This window comes from Mastigoproctus giganteus, chromosome 10, assembly GCF_048544385.1.
Source record: "Mastigoproctus giganteus isolate SK-2022 chromosome 10, ASM4854438v1, whole genome shotgun sequence".
Taxonomy (NCBI): domain Eukaryota; kingdom Metazoa; phylum Arthropoda; class Arachnida; order Uropygi; family Thelyphonidae; genus Mastigoproctus; species Mastigoproctus giganteus.
This window is the reverse complement of record NC_143584.1, coordinates 82191880-82208837: the sequence shown is the minus strand read 5'-3', so window position 1 is coordinate 82208837 and position 16958 is coordinate 82191880. Positions and strand designations below refer to the sequence as shown.

Here is a 16958-nt window from a genome sequence, read left to right as displayed (position 1 = left end):
AGACCAATCTAATTGATCCCCTTCCTTCTAGAGTTTACCTAAGTAAAGAAAACTTGACTGTTTTTCCTTGCATCCTTTGCCAAAGTTTTCTCATAATCAGCCTTCCCTTGCCTAACCACCTTTGCAACTTGTTTACATACAGACTAGCTGATATCTACTGTAGGCTTTGTGTCACCCGATAATTTATATGCATCCCATACACTTTTCTTCTCTGCCATGAGTCTCATTAGTTCATCTGACATCCATTTAGGCCTCACCTTGAACAGTATTTCTTAGCCTAGTTGCTTCCAAGCTTCATTCCTCGAATGCTCTACATTTAGAATTTGTGGATGGTAACATCATTAGTTTGTCCGACTGTATAGAATTCAAAAACTGTCTGAGACCACAATAGTCACCTTTACGAAAACAAAAACCCGTTCCTTTACCCCTGGCGATAGTTACATCTAAGTAAATCCCACATTAGTACACCGTAATCACTACCACCTAGTCATTACTTTTTCTCCAGATTCTTAATGCATGAATAAGCACTGCTGATAATCAGATCAAGTATTGCTCCCTCTGACTGCCTCTCGAACATGCTGCTGTAGAAAACAGTCATCCAATAAATCTACAATAGTCTTGCTAGTGTTGTGAGTGACCAACACACAAGTTCCAGTCAATATCTGTAAAGTTAAAAATCTCCCATTATGAGACATTCTGATTTACTGGGCCAGTCTATTTCTCTGCACAACTGTTCATTTACTCATCAGACCTAGAACACACACCTACTCTCATTTTTACTTTCCCAGTGCTTATGTCACACCAAACTGACTCAACATTGCACTAGCCTACCATGTTAACTGAATGCACTGCTTTAGATTTTGTGTTTCTTACCTAACAGCATAACCCCTCCTGCTTCCCTATATTTGTTGTTGTTGTTGTTGTTTGGGGTTTAATGGCGCAAGAGCAACTTCGGCTATATTGTGCCTGTTCAAGTTTTGTTATTTCCCGTTATATTGTTACTGATTTAACATATTAGATATGATTAGTTAAGTTTATTAAGCTGAAGTATGATAACAGTTCACTGACATTTGATTTTTCTCCCATAATGAGTTCAAGGCTTAATGGCTCATTTGAATGCAATTTGAAAGCTGATTGGCAGGCAATTTGGTATCGTGGACATTATATGATGATGTGCTTCACTGTTAGTGTGGTCAGACACTGAGGGCATTGTGGAGGATTGTCTTTCATTAGGAGGTAAGAGTGTGTTAAATATGTGTGTCCGATGCGAAGCCGGGCGAGGATAACCTCTTCATGTCTGTTTGACTGAAAACTTGATTTCCAGGATTTCTGCTGTTGTTTGATTTGGTATAATTTATTGTTTGTTTGAGATTTCCAGGTCTGCGTCCATATATTTTCAGAGGCTTTTCGATTGATTTTTTTAAAGTCATTGCTGCTTCCCTATACTGTCTTTCCTTTTCTATACACTTATCATGCAGTCTTTCTACCCATAATGACCTATGCTGCTGGGGCATGGGGGTGAAGGGCTGACAAGTATACCGTCTTCAAACAACTTAACCAGGCACAAAGGGCCATACTGCTAGTAATATCAAGAGCCTGCAGGACAGTATCTACCCCAGCCCTGCAGGTCCTAAAAGGAAAACTTCCTATTCACTTGGAGATCATCCATCTCTATCTAAAATAGAGATATAAGAGAGCCCTTCCAACTGCAATATCAGGCATTAATTTGGACACCACAGCACCTTTAAAACAGGAACTTCTGAGCATTAGGTACAGATTTACAGAACAATGGCAAAGCAAATGGGAGACAATGCCATTAGGACAGACTATGAGAGTCTTTTTCCCCACAATACAAGAATATCCCAAATCATATTGTGCATGGTTTTAGCACAGGCTCCAGGCAACCTTTCTGCTGACTGGGCATGGAGGCCTAAATGAGAAGCTACACAAACCGAGAATAGCAGACCCCAAACTGCCACTATTTCCAACAGCCAGAGTCATGAAAACAAGTGCTATTTCACTGTAGAGATTTACAGATATCAACTGGACCACTACAGAAAGGAAGGGAACAAGAACTAGTACAGAACAGGGAAAAACTATAAGGCATCCTACAACTTTGCAGCTCAAGCATTTAAGAGGCAAACCACAATAATGTCACAACAAAACATCTAGGATACACCAAAGAAAATAAAATAACATGACAAGAGTAAGAATGTCAAGAACTGAACTTGACTTACCAAAACTGACAATCTATCCCAAACCAGACATAGTTCAGGTATAAAAAAATCCTGTAATACTGCACAATTACTATCACCATACAGGGAAAACAAAAAAGATGGAATGAACAACCTCAACTAAGAAAACATCCTGGACTTGACTAAACAACCAATATGATTGGATGACCCTGCAATGCAGGATGGGACCAATAATGGCCTCATCTTGAGGCAGAATTGCGTCAACACCACTTTACCCGTGTGCTAGGACGTGATACCCATTGCTGACCCCCTTCAATGGGTTGGGATCACTGCTGACCCTGGCAGCTTGCTGCCAGTGTGAGATTTTTGCTGACCCTGAGGGGCCACTCAGGGTGAAATTGCATTGTCCTATCCTCCATTCTTCCTCAATTAACTTTATTTTCCGGGAAGGGGGGGACTTCTACTTACGCCCCCATCTTGACTCTTACCTTCCCCTTACACCCATACTTCTTCCACTATTCCCTCTCTTTTCCTTCAGTCTCTGGCGAATCCAGTATGAGATGTGTACAACCTGGCACACCTGACCAGGTGTTGGATGCTCTATGCCTGCTAAGATGCGAGGCACTGGTCATACAACACACCAACAGAAAACATCACAACTCTTACACATCATACACTATACACGTATAGTATATAGTTGAAGGATGTGTAGTGCACGTTATCTGGGGTTGGCAACACCTACACATTTGACATTTGTCCTTTCTATACTCATTGTATTGCCAAAATTCAAATTCTGAATTCCTTATATTGTGTGAAACCACATCTTTGATATCCCAACAATATCTGTCTTTGATGTATTGACCAGCACTTCAAATTCATTTACTATACTCGCAGCACTGATGTACATGCAAGTATACATGCACCTGTTCTTACTCTTAGTTACCCGAACACAGCCCATGTATTTACTTGTTCCATGATAACTCCCAGCAGTTCTTGAAATCCGCAGCACCTTGCTTTCCAAGCTGCTGCTCATTCCAATAGAAGAAGTGCAAGAAACACTTTCACCTCTGCTTGCTGTTATTGTTAATCTATTAGTCTGTATATCCTCCTCCCAAACTAGCAGTTTTCAGACCCACCTAACATTGCCTCGATAGAACAGCAAATATTCTTGCACCCTTTCTATTCAAGGGTATGCCATCTCTGTAGATGCAGTCTCTCCTGTTAACAAACACAGACCATTCTGTGATCACACGGTATCGGCAAAAGTTAAATGAAATGCATGGGAAAAGAATAAAATAAAATATAAGAAGCGTAGCTCTATCAAGAACAATCAACTAATAATACTAGAGAACAGTTTATGACTGATGTGAAAATTAAAAAGGAAGAAATATTCACTGTTAAACAGCAGTTTTAAGCTTAATGAGCTTTTCAGTATAACCTGTTTTTAAATAAGTATGTGTGCAAAGAACAGATTAATAATACAGAAAGCAAAATCTGCTCCGAGTGTGGGATATTCTAACTTCTTCCTACCCAACCCCTTCCACAGAGGGCAACTCCATTTGCTTCCTCTTCCTCCCTCTAGCATTAGCATTAGTATTAGCATTAGTAGAGGCATTTGATGCAAGAAAGCAAGCTTATGCAGCATCAGCCAAAAAAAAAAAAAAAAAAAAAAAAAAGTAACATAAATAAATAAAAATAACCACTTCCACTTCACCCCTCTGTTCGTTCGAAATACCTGTCCAGCTGAGCCTTAAACTTATTTAGGCTATCAACTTCCACGACAAGGGATGGAAGTCTGTTCCACCCACCAACCACCCGCTGGCTAAAGGCAAATTTCCGCACATCTATCCTACATCTGTCTTTCCTCAATTTGAATTTATGCCCTCTCAGGTGATTTTTCTGAGCTAGAGGAAGAATCCCATCAGCATTGAGCATGCTCAAACCATTCAAGGCTTTGTACACCTCTATCAGATCACCCCGCTGGTGCCTAGTTTCCAGACACTGTAATTTGCAAAACTTAAGCCTTTCTTCGTAAGAGAACCCCTTTGTCCCATTCACCAATCGAGTTGCCCTTCTCTGTACTCGTTCCAGCAGCTCTACATCCTTCCTGAAATGAGGCCTCCAGGCCTGTATACAGTACTCTAGGTGTGGCCTGACCATTGCCTTATACAAGGGAATAATCACCTCCTTATCCCTGCTAGAAAAATTCCTATATATCATTGACAATACACCATGAGCTACTCTTGCAGCTCGTCTGCACTGCTCAGAGAACTTCATATCTGCCTGCACCACCACCCCCAGGTCCCTTTCATTCTCTACCACTGTCAGTGTAGTACCACAGAGTTGATACGTTGCTCTGGGGTTGCTGTTTCCCATATGTAGTACTTTACATTTGTCAATGTTAAACTTCATTTGCCACCTCGAAGCCCATCTGCTCAACCTTTCCAAATCCTGTTGCAGCAGCATAGTGTCAGTAGTGTCCTTGACAACCCTGCCAACCTTCGTATCGTCTGCAAACTTGGACATTAAGCCTGATATACCATCATCAATATCATTTATAAATACAGAAAACAATAAAGGCCCCAATACTGAACCCTGAGGGACTCCACTAATAACATTAGTCCACGATGAGCAGTGTCCATTGATTACCACTCTCTGTCTTCTCCCCCTCAACCACCCCTTTATCCATAGCAGCAACTTGCCTCCAATGCCACACTGCTCCAATTTGTGCAGCAGTCTTCCATGTGCAACAGTATCAAAAGCCTTTCTAAGATCCAAGTATATAATATCAAAGTTATTCCCTGCATCCAGTTCTTTTGTGACTGCATCATAGTATCCAATCAAATTGGTCAGGCAAGACTTCCCCTTAACAAAACCATGCTGTGTCCTAGCTATAACTGAAGTCTTGTCTAGATGATCCTGCAGTGCTTCTTTCACCAGTGCCTCCATTAATTTTCCGGGAACAGAAGTTAAACTCACAGGTCTATAATTACTTGTGTCAGCCTTTGATCCCCCTTTGTGAATTGGGGTCACATTTGCACATCTCCAGTCAATGGGTACCTCCCCTGAGTCCAAGGAAGCTCTCATAATTATGGCTAAGGGTTTGCTTACCTCCTTTGCTGCCTCCTTTAATATAACTGGATAGATCCCATCCACCCCAGGTGCCTTTCTTGTGTTTATCTTCAACAATTTCTCCTCCACTTTGCTCTCAGTTATTACAAGATTCTCTAGCTTACTGCTAGAGTTGAATACACCTCTGGCATTCCCCTCGCTGAATAACTCCTCATGTGTGAATGTCGATGCAAAATATTCATTTAGTTTGTTAGCTACCCGAGCAGGGTCATCAACAGTTGACCCATCGATCTCAAGTGGACCAATCTGATTCATCCCCTTCCTTCTAGAGTTTACATAAGTAAAGAACTCTTTGCTGTTTTTCTTCGCATCCCTTGCCAAGGATCTCTCGTAATCTGCCTTCGCCTGCCTAACCTCCTTTGTAACTTGGTTACAGATCAACTTGTATCTATCATAGGCATCCGTGTCACGTGTTAATTTGTATGTATCCCATGCATTTTTCTTCTCTGCCATATGCCTCATTAGTTCATCTGACAACCATTTAGGCCTAAACCTTGAACAATATTTCTTAGTTGGTATGTAAAGCCTAGTAGCTTCCACGATAAGTTCTTTGAATGCTTCCCATTTTGAATTTGCTGTTGGCAATATCATCAGTTGATCCCACTGTATAGAATTTAAATACTGTCTCAGTCCATTGTAGTCGCCTTTACGAAAGCAATACCCCTTCCCTTTACCCCTAATGGTAGTTACCTCTTTGAGTAACTCCCACTTCAGCACACTGTGATCACTGCCACCAAGTGGTTCATTTATCTGCAGATTCTTAATGCATGAAGAATCACTACTGATAATCAAATCAAGAGTATTACTCCCTCTAGTTGCCTCCCGAACATGCTGATGTAGAAAACAATCATCCAATAAATCCACAAAAGCCTTGCTACTGTGTGAGTGACCAGCCCCCAAATTCCAGTCAATATCTGGGAAATTAAAATCCCCCATTATAAGACTCTCTGATTTACTGGCCCACTCTATTTCTCCGAACAGTTTCTTATTATACTCATCAGAGTCATTAGGCCTATAGCACACTCCTACTCTCAATTTTGATCTCCCAATGCTTATGTCACACCAAACTGACTCGACACTGCACTGTCCAGCGATGTCGACTGGCTTCACTTCCTTGGATTTTATGTGTTTCTTAATTAATAGCATAACCCCTCCTCCCTTCCTATCCTGTCTATCCTTTCTGTACACATTGTACTCCCCAAATTCCAGTTCTGCATTTCTTATATCTGTGTGACACCACGTCTCTGAAATCCCCACAATATCTGCCTTTGATGTTTTGAGCAATACCTCAAATTCATCAAATTTATTTACTAAACTCCTAGCATTGGTGTACACACAAGTATACATGCACCTGTTCTTTTTCTTAGCTACCCTAACACAACCCATGTGTTTACTTGTACCCCAATGATTCCCAGCAGTCTCTGAAATATCCTGCATCTTATTTTCCAGGCTGCGGCTCATTCCAATAGAAGCAGTGCAAGAATCACTTTCACCTCTGCCAGTGGCTACTGTTAATCTATTAGTCCTTGTATCCCCCCAATCTAGCAGTTTTCCGACCCACCTAACATTGCCTCGATAGCATCAGCAAACATTCTTGCACCCTTTCTATTTAAGTGTATCCCATCCCTGTAGAAGCAGTCTCTCCTGTTAACAAGTACAGACCAGGCTGAAAAAAATTCTACCCCTTGAGCCCTGCACAATCTTTCCAGGGCCGAATTGATTGACAGGGCTCTCATCATATACTCCCTCCTATCGTGTCTGGGCAGAATTGCAGACACTTTCAATTTCAACCCTAATTCACGGCTTTTTTTCATCAGTGACCTGTACTTGTCAAGTAATTCCGCCGGTCTCCTACTCTTAATGTCATTAGTGCCAACGTGTACAACTATATCACCTTTTGTGCCCTTAAAAGATGATATCCGCTCTACAACGTCATCAACTTTTGCCCCTGGCAGACATACCCTGGTCCTATTCCACCTATCCTTTTTACAAAGCATGTTTCCCGTTTCCCTGACAATAGAGTCACCAACAACTACTAGTTCCTTTGGGACCAGCGCATTCTGCCTTGGGGGTTGCCGCTGTGTTCCGCGATGACCAAGTGCAAGCTCTGGCATTGGTGTGGGCAGCTGAGAGCTTGATGGGCCCCTCACTTGTAATCCTTCGAGGGCATCCACCCTATCCTTCAAGCTCTCATATAGGCCCATAACAACGCTGAGTTGTCGCCTTATCTCCTTACACTCCTTGCATCGCACACACACAAAGACATCCCCCATGGCAGTATCATGTCCCATACTTGACTGCTCCGCAAACATCAAGCAAATAGTGCATCTTACAAGGCTGTGATTCAGAGGACAACTGCCCCCCTCAGTTCTCCCCTGGGCCACAGCATTCCCATTAGCTTGAGCCCTTTGCTCTATAAGCATGCCTCTCTTACTCTTACTGACACCTCTGCTTCTGATGTAGAATACTATAATTTCCCATTCCTTTTATAGAGAACAATCCTCTTGTCAACTCCATGCATTCTTTGTCTGTTGTATTTTAGTTAACAAAGAAGATGGGTGCAGGCAGGCAGGCATGCCTGCAACTGTTACATCAGATACAAAAAAAAAAAAAAAAAAAAAAAAGTTATGCATAAAATGCAATGGCACTGCCTCTCTTTTGGTCTCCAGCTGTACGTTCCATTCACTTATGCTGACTGGAGTAAATGAGTTGTTCTTCAAGAGAGAAATGCCACCTACTTATCCCCACCACTTCAATTTCTTTCCTCTCTCAGATGCCTATTGCTTTCTATCTCCACTTTTTACTGTAAACCCATTCCACCTCTACAGCAATTTTTTTTTTGCTTTTCATCATGCTGGGCTATCCTTCCTTCTATGCCAGTGATGGACTGAGGGCAGCAAATCTAGAATCCTAGAGTTTAGCAAGAGCAGATAGTCTCCCTCCTGGTGGCAAAGATGGCAGCGGGTGACTAAACACACAAACAGCAAGTGAAATGTTTTGAATGACAAGCTTCTGTGATAAATATGGGGGAAAAAAAAAAAAAAACAAGTAGATATGTGGACAAAGGTTTTAACAAAGATTGACTGAGATAACATCACCATTATTTTTAAAATTTTCTAATGTACAAGTTTATAAAGAGTATGAGTTTATTTCTTATTAATCTTAAATATTATTCTTTAGTATATCTGTATCACCATATTGCCCTCGAGAATATGAGAAAAGGTTAAAAGTAGCTGCAGGCTACTTTTAACCTTTTGATCTGTAAATCCACCCAAGCTAGTAGTTTTCCGACCCACCTAACACTGCCTTGATAGCTTCAGCAAATACTCTTGCACTCCTTCTATTTAAGTGTATCCCATCCCTGTAGAAGCACTCTCTCCTGTTAGCAAACACAGACCACACCAAGAAAAATTCTATCCCATAAGAAGTGGCGTAGCTACCATGTAGGCAGGCAAGGCAATTGCCTCCAGGCCTGGGCCCTTTAGGGGCCCGGTGTCTTTGGCTGTCTCCTCTTTTTGCAATTTTCATTAATTGAGTAGGGGCCCGAACATGTTCTTTGCTTCCGGGCCTGAAAAAGGGTAGCTACACTACTGCCCGTGAGCCTTGCACAATCCCTCCAGGGCTGAATTGACTGATAAGGCTCATTGTATACTCCCTCCTATCGTGTTGGGCAGAATTGCTGACACTTTCAAATTTAACCCTAACTCCAGACTTTTTTTCAATATTGACCTGTACTTGACTATGTAAAAGCATCAATAATACATAGCCAAATCTGAATTAACAGAATGTTAGCAAAACGGCATCGTTTTAAGTTATATCTCATATTGTGAATACCTTCACAATGAGTTACCATGATATTGCACTACTTTGAATAAGTAACGCTTCACCTGAGGAGAAAATTAATGTTACTTATTCTCAGATGGATACCGCCACCCAGATATTGCACTACTTCGAATAAGCGTTACTTATATGAAGTAGTACAATATCATGGCAACTTGTGAAGGTATTCACAATATGAGATAGAACTTAAAACGATGCTGTTTTGCTAACATTCTGTTAATTCAGATTTGGCTATGTATTATTGATGCTTTTGCATTATACTTATACATAGTCTAGACTTTTCCATAGCTTGAGGCTTCAGCCCTAAATGCTTTATATGACCTGTACTTGTTAAATAAATCTGCAGATCTCCTACTCTTAACATCATTAGTGTCAATGTGTACAACAATATCACCCTTCAAAGATGATATCTGCTCTACAACATCAACTTTTTTTTCTGGCAGACATACTCTGGTCCTATTCCATCTATCCTTTTTACACAATATTACACGTCTTCCTGACAGAGTCACCAACAATAACTCCTATGGGACCAGTGCATTCTACCTTGGAGGTTGCTGCCGTGTTGCCTAATGCACAAGAGCGAGTTCTGGCATTGAGCTGGGCAGCCGAGAGCTTGATAAGCTCCTCATTAATTTCTTCGAGGGTATCTACCCTACACCTCAAGCTCTCACTCATCAGAATGCTGAGTGAACATATTTGTATGATAACAGAGTGAGAGGCATCTGCCATCTTATCAATCTTGAATAAATAATATTTACTGGCTTGGCAATGATGGCACATCACAGATGCACAATGACTGGTTGTATGAGTATGCTTAGGTACCATAGAAAGATATGCATACACAAACTCATCCTCCAACCCACTTCTCAAAGAAAGCAGATTTCCCTAATTTCATGCATTATCATATATTAACTTTATTCTAAAAAAAAATTATTCAATTTTACAACACAAAGAAAAAAAAAACATACTGATACATGATGAAACATGTCAAAATATATTTCTGCACTCAATCACAACACAATAAAATTATTTCATTACTCCATGGCTAAACTTTATAAATCAAGGCCATCTGGAGCCATTCAATGTAATATACTAAGTACATACTTATATTAAAATGATAACTGTAATGGCTACACAAAAGAGAATTCATACCTTGCAATTCTTTCTGAATTCCTGGACTAAGTACATCAGGCTCACCAGTAGCAAGACCGGGTTGTGGAATTAAAGATTCCTGTACAAGCAGCTTTACCCAAGTATCAGCATCCAGATCTATTAAACAAAGTTAAATTTTTGTCAAGTATAATGGCAATAGGAATTTTCTTGTATGTACACTGAAATTACAATTTTCAGAAAACACGATTAACCTATTCACACATAAAATTCTAAAAAAAAAAAAATTTAGACTTCAAATAAAAAAAAAAAGTAAAAAACTTATTTCTAGAGGGGGGGGGGGGTGAATTTAGCAGAAAGATATATAGAGAAAGAAATCAAGGGAATTTGGGGATCAATGGTGGGGGGGGGGGATTTTTAGTTTTAACCATCCTCAATCAAAAAAATTTAACATTCTACCCTTAACACATTGCTGTCTTCATGGTGAAACACTTAAAGTGCATCCTGCTGTGACAGTATACACTTGTACACTTCTAATTCATTTAGAAAATTCTACATTCTAAACTACAGTCCCAGTTGAAGAGGCCTTTAAGAACAAAAGCTGGCAATCATAAGCAGGAGAAAAACAAGAGCTTTTTGCAAACAAGCAGAAGTTTATCAGAAAAAAATCGAAAGGAAAGTAGATTTTTCAGCTGGGACTGTAGTTAACCAAACTTGGGCAGAGGGAGTAGAGCTTTCTATGTGAAACTGGCTAACTACAGTATTCAGAAAAAGCAGGAGGGTTTGTATAGTCCACACTGCACTAGAAATTAAATTTCACTGCCAAATTGGCATTTACATTAAAATACAGCCCTAGAACTGTTTACTGGTACAGCATGCTTTCAAACATCAAATTATCTAGGATTTTTTTATCATACATAATGTGAATTTCTTTGGATGGTCTGTTAGACAGCAACTGATAAGATTGCTTCAAAAAAAGACAATACTGTAGACTTTTCACCTTTTCAGATGGAGAGTCAAAGAACACAGAGTCAGACTTTTATTTATAACATGCAGTTTATTTATTTTTCAAGTTGGTAATATTCTTTGACATTCAGCATTGTGCTGATAAATTATTAAAATGTCAAGAATGGCATTGTGAGATAATTTGTTATACTTTGTGTTTACTGACCACTGTTCATCAATTCTTTCTTTTTTCATAATCGAGTCTAGTAGGCTCTCATATTGAAACTTAGGCAGCAAAACATCTTTTTGCTTCATCTATTTCTTTATCTTTAACATCAAGAAGTACTAAAAACTTTTACACGAAAAATTTCAAATTTGAAAATGACACATTGCCAAATGATGAAATTTGTGCTACTTCAGTATTTATAAGAACAAAATTTTTCAATGGGAACCTATCATTGAACAAAAGAGCAGAATTTTCTCTTGTTTTAGACTCTCCATAACTTTTGAAGTAGAAATGCTTATGATCAAGCCAGATCCATTCTTTTGATTCAATCTACTTCCAAAACGGAAGTGGAAAATTTAACAACTGTTGATATAACGAGATACATCACATTCTTGATATATCTGGGAGTAATTATGTCACTAAATTCTTGAGGAATGTTCGACTGAGAAGAGCTATTTTCAAAAATCGGCATAATATTTAAAAGAAACCGCAAAGAGCAGAGTAACAAATTCATACATTACATTCTTGACATATCTATGTCACTAAATATTTAAGGAAAGTTGGATGGAGAAGAGCTATTTTCACATTTCCAAACATTAGCAAAACATTTAAAGCAAACTGCAAAGAGCACAGTACAATGACACCAGTAAAGAGAAACATGAACAGACTTCCTGAACGAGCGAGGATAACATCCCTAGAATTATTAGTTTGCTTGGACTGTTTAGGATTTCAAAGTTTGCAGTTCTTTTTCTTGAGAGTTCATTAATGTGTCTTTTTTCAAAACCTCTTTCGGATCATGAACTGTATTTAGATGAGTCATTATGATTGCTTATTGGTTTTTACTTATTGTTCATTTTATTATTCGGTGGCTCTGAAAAGTTCTAATATGACCTTTATCACCACTTATAACCTCTTATTTACACAAATTTATTAAAGGTTATCTCCACTACCTATCTATTTACTCATTTAACCAAAAACAACTAACATGTATACTGAAAGGACAGAATTCATGGGATACCTGTTCCTGAGCAACATGAAGCTGTCATCCTTTTCACTAGTGTACGAACCCACTGCTTAGCAGGTATATAGATACATTGCATTCACATAGACGGTAATTCTTTGTCAATATGGATAAATGTCATGAGTTAACCGACTTTGAAAGAGGGATGATAGAGGGTGCCCGATGCATGGGTCACTATCGCAGAGGTGGTACAGAAATTGCACTATCCCTATTTGACAGTATCAAGAGTGTATCAGGCATGTGCCATTTCCGGAATAACATCTCACTGTGGGCAGAGAAAGGTGATGGATGAACATGGCTGTTGACATCTGTCTGCATTGTTTCAGCCAACCAAAGAGCAACCATGGCATAAATCACTGCTGACTTCAATGAGTTAGGTGCCAGAAACGTCTCCACCAAGACCATCATGCAGTCATTAGTCGCAATAGGTTATGGGAGCTGCCAATATCCCACCAGAGTCCCACTCTGCCAACACCACGACACAGGACTCTACGCCTCAACTAGGCAAAAGAACAGCGGCACTGGACCTATGATAATTGGAGACGGGTCTCCTGGGCCAATGAGTCGGGTTTCCAATTATTTCGAGTGGATGGGAGGGTGTGTATCTGGAGGAAACTGCACCCGTCATGTCAACAAGGAACTGTTCAGGCAGGCAGATGGTCAGTAATGGTCTGGGGCGTGTTCAACTGGCACACATTGGGACTTCTGGCATGTCTAGACTAGCGTTCTGCAACCGGTGTGCTGCGAACTTTGCTGATACCTATAATACTATATGTATTATGATTAGAAATTGACAACCGAGAACTCTTACCTATTTTAAGAAATTAACTGTACATTTACTCCCAATTAGTTTTTATATATGTTTGTAATGTTACTCATTGTTATTTTTCATACTATGCCATTTTTACTGAAACACAATGTTGTACGTGCAGGACAGTAAATTATTTTTCACGTGGGTATCCAACACTCACTTTCTAAAGTTATTTGTGTGTTTGCCCTTCAGTATTTCTCGACTAGAAAACTCACACCCCCTACTGAAATAAGAAGCCGCTTATTAAAGTTAGAGACATGCTGTTCCCTAAAAGTATAAGGATCAGCAAAACATAACCAGTCTATTATTTTATTGGCTTGTTTTGATATGTCTCTGTTTGTCTGTGCTACTTCAACTTTATTACTTTGTTCCTGTGCTGATGCACCCACCCTTTGTTATAAGACTGTATTTTAAAGCAAAAGATGTGCCCCTCTCACTGTTCAAAGAGTCGTGGTTACTTTAATCTATTACTTTGTTTCCTCACAACTGTGTTCTGAAATAGTCAAAAAACTGTGATCATGAGCCGTAACACTGTCAATTTTCTTTTTATAATAATGGACAAGTTCCTGGTAAGGAGTATTCCGTCCAAGAGTGCAAGTACTGAAAGTGCTGAGCCCGAAAAAAAGAAACAAAAATTAGTGCACAGACAGTATAGTGATAATTATGTCTTTTGAAATTTTCTGGTGTGGTGAAAAAACATGCCCAACCCCCGAGTGTTTCACGTGTGGAGAAAAACTGAGCAATGCTGCTATGGTTGCTAGTAAACCAAGATACAAGAAACCCAGCAAAATACAGGCCAACCACCTGTCTTCCAACGATGTACTATATCGTGACCAGCTGCATAACCAAGAATATATCAGACCACTAGATAAATTGTAGAATTCTTAAAGTACCGATTTAAATTGACTCAAATTAATAGCATAGCTTAATTTGCGGTACTCACCTTTTTATATAATCTGCAATTGATGTGTTGAGATAGGATAAAATGGTAGTTGAGTTTAAAAATTGGAATTAATATGGATACGTTTAAATTTTGGAAATGGAGTTTAAAATATACTCAAGGAAATAGAAGTGCACGTAGATAGAGCTAGGAAAGTTTAACTTTCCTAGCTTTATCATTTCAACTTTTAATTCATGACAACCAAGGATGAAGACGTGCACTTCTATTTCCTTGAGTATATTTTAAACTCCATTTCCAAAATTTAAACGTATCCATATTAATTCCAATTTTTAAACTCAACTACCATTTTATCCTATCTCAACACATCAATTGCAGATTATATAAAAAGGTGAGTACCGCAAATTAAGCTATGCTATTAATTTGAGTCAATTTAAATCGGTACTTTAAGAATTCTACTATTTATCTAATTGTCAAAATACAAAAATCTTTAACAAACTAAACGCACCTTATCTGCACCGCCTATCAACCTTTGACTCCCTGATGCCTTTGAACTTGTCAAACAGAGAGAGACAACTCTCAAAAATTCTCGTAAAATACTTTACCAATAAACTCCATATTTCATTTCTACATAAATGTCTTACCTACAATATAATCCCAAAATTCGCCCGTATACTCCCCAAAAATACCTGTAAAAAATATCCATACATTATTCACCACACCTGTATTAACATTGTATGGAAAGAACTGCGAAAAAGAAACAATAAAAAATCAACTACTATATCAAATACATCATTTAAGATTTAGTCTAAAAAGAAAATGACACCCCAGATCTGGACAGAATTCACCACATATAATGAAATACGTATAAAAGCCGCTGTAAAAGATATTGAACAAAGACACATCAAAAAATGGAACATTCTTACACAAAAAACTCACACCCCCTTCAAAAACTTCTACAGTAAACATTTCCTCACAACCCTTTACCACTACTGAACTCTCTAGCCTTGAATACAGATTTAATTTTGCTATAAAAGATAACCAATACCTCTCCAAAGAATGCATCATAGAACTTCAGACCAAACTGGACAACCACCCAGACAAATAGCGTATAATATATCAGGCCAATTCCATCCTTAATTCAAAACTCCAATCCCAATCTAATATAAATAAACAGCTAAAAGACATACAGAAAATATGAAATAATCCGCATGTTATTACAGAGAAAGCCGACAAAGGCGATACCATAGTGATTCTTAATAAAAATACATATATCGACAAAATGAAACAAATCCTATCTGACCAGGATACATACAAACCTGATAATACGTACAACATATCCAAACACAAAAATAAACTCGACATTATCTTAAGAAAATTAAGGACAAATAAAGAAATCACCTTACACACGTTACAACAAATCGGAATACGAAATAATATCATACCCCCACATGTTTGGTATTACCAAACTACACAAACCCAACCACCCACTAAGACCAATAATCTCCTTCAATAAATCAACTTTTGCCAATTTATCCTCCTTTCTTGTTACGATCATTTCCCCCCTTACAATATTTTTGAAATATAAAATTAATAACACCACCCAAGCTTTTGAAAAAATAAGTCCTATTACAATCTCCAATAAAGACATTTTAGCTTCTTTCGATGTAGTTTCTTTATACACTAATGTACACCTACCACCTAAACTACAAGCTTTATGTAATTTCCTAATGGATGATAGCATCTTAACCAACCGCACCTCTCTCTCAATCAATAGTATATTAGAACTTACATCATTTTTATTAGATGCTAAATATTTCCGGTTCCACAATCAGATATACCAACAAATATATGGTTTACCTATGGGATTGGGAATCTCAGCCGCCCTATCCGAAATATACCTAGCCTCCACAGAAAATCAAATTTTACAACCTCTCCCTCCAGAGATTAAATTATATATCTGATACGCAGATGACATCCTTATCATAGGAGATAAAACCATAATTGATAACCTTTTTAATAAATTTAATTTAATGCACGACAGATTAAAGTTTACCCTCGCATTAGAAGAAAACCGACAGATTAATGTCCTTAATCTCACCATATGTAAAACAGATACTAAATTCGGAACTAGAATTTACAGAAAAAATACCCATACCGGAAAATATTTACATTTCGAGTAGCACCATCCACTCAGAACAAAAAAACCTGTCCTCTATAATCAAATTTATAATGCCATCAAATACAGTTCTACACAAGAGGACCTATCCAATGATCTCCAATACCTTACAGAAAAATTCATATCCAGAAAATATCCTCTTCAGTTAATCCAACAAATTATCACCACCGTCCAAAATAATATCAACAAACCATCCAAACACATTACACGCAATAATACACATGTTGTTATTCCTTACCAGTACAGACATCACTCTCATATTTTCAACATATAATAAACTAGGATCAATGTTTAATTCATATAAAGATGCACATAAATATCAAATCAGCGACATTAACAATATCGTTTATCTAATTAAATGTCAACAAAACTGTAATGCATGCTACATTGGTAGTACAACCTCTAAATATGGCTCCACAAAAACATCAGACACACGTGCATATTACCGCTACAACAGCTTTAGAACAGGACAATCAAATACAGAACTCACGTTACATGTACAAACCCACAACCACACCCTTAGTTGATTCAGCCATCCCAATCATTAAATTAAAATCTAGTTTTAAAATTTTTCAGTACGAAGCGCTTATCATAGAGTGGT

General features: G+C 38.4%; 1 protein-coding gene across 3 annotated transcripts in view; it reads right to left on the bottom strand.

The window, feature by feature from the left end:
- LOC150079120 (docking protein 5-like) overlaps window positions 1-16958 on the bottom strand; it is a 453516-nt gene that overhangs the window by 68241 nt on the left and 368317 nt on the right. For all 3 annotated transcript variants that reach the window (XM_090384139.1, XM_090384138.1, XM_090384140.1), the window contains one exon: window positions 10320-10436. In XM_090384139.1, the coding sequence (XP_090240265.1) occupies window positions 10320-10436 (117 nt within the window). The remainder of the gene's footprint in view (window positions 1-10319; window positions 10437-16958) is intronic.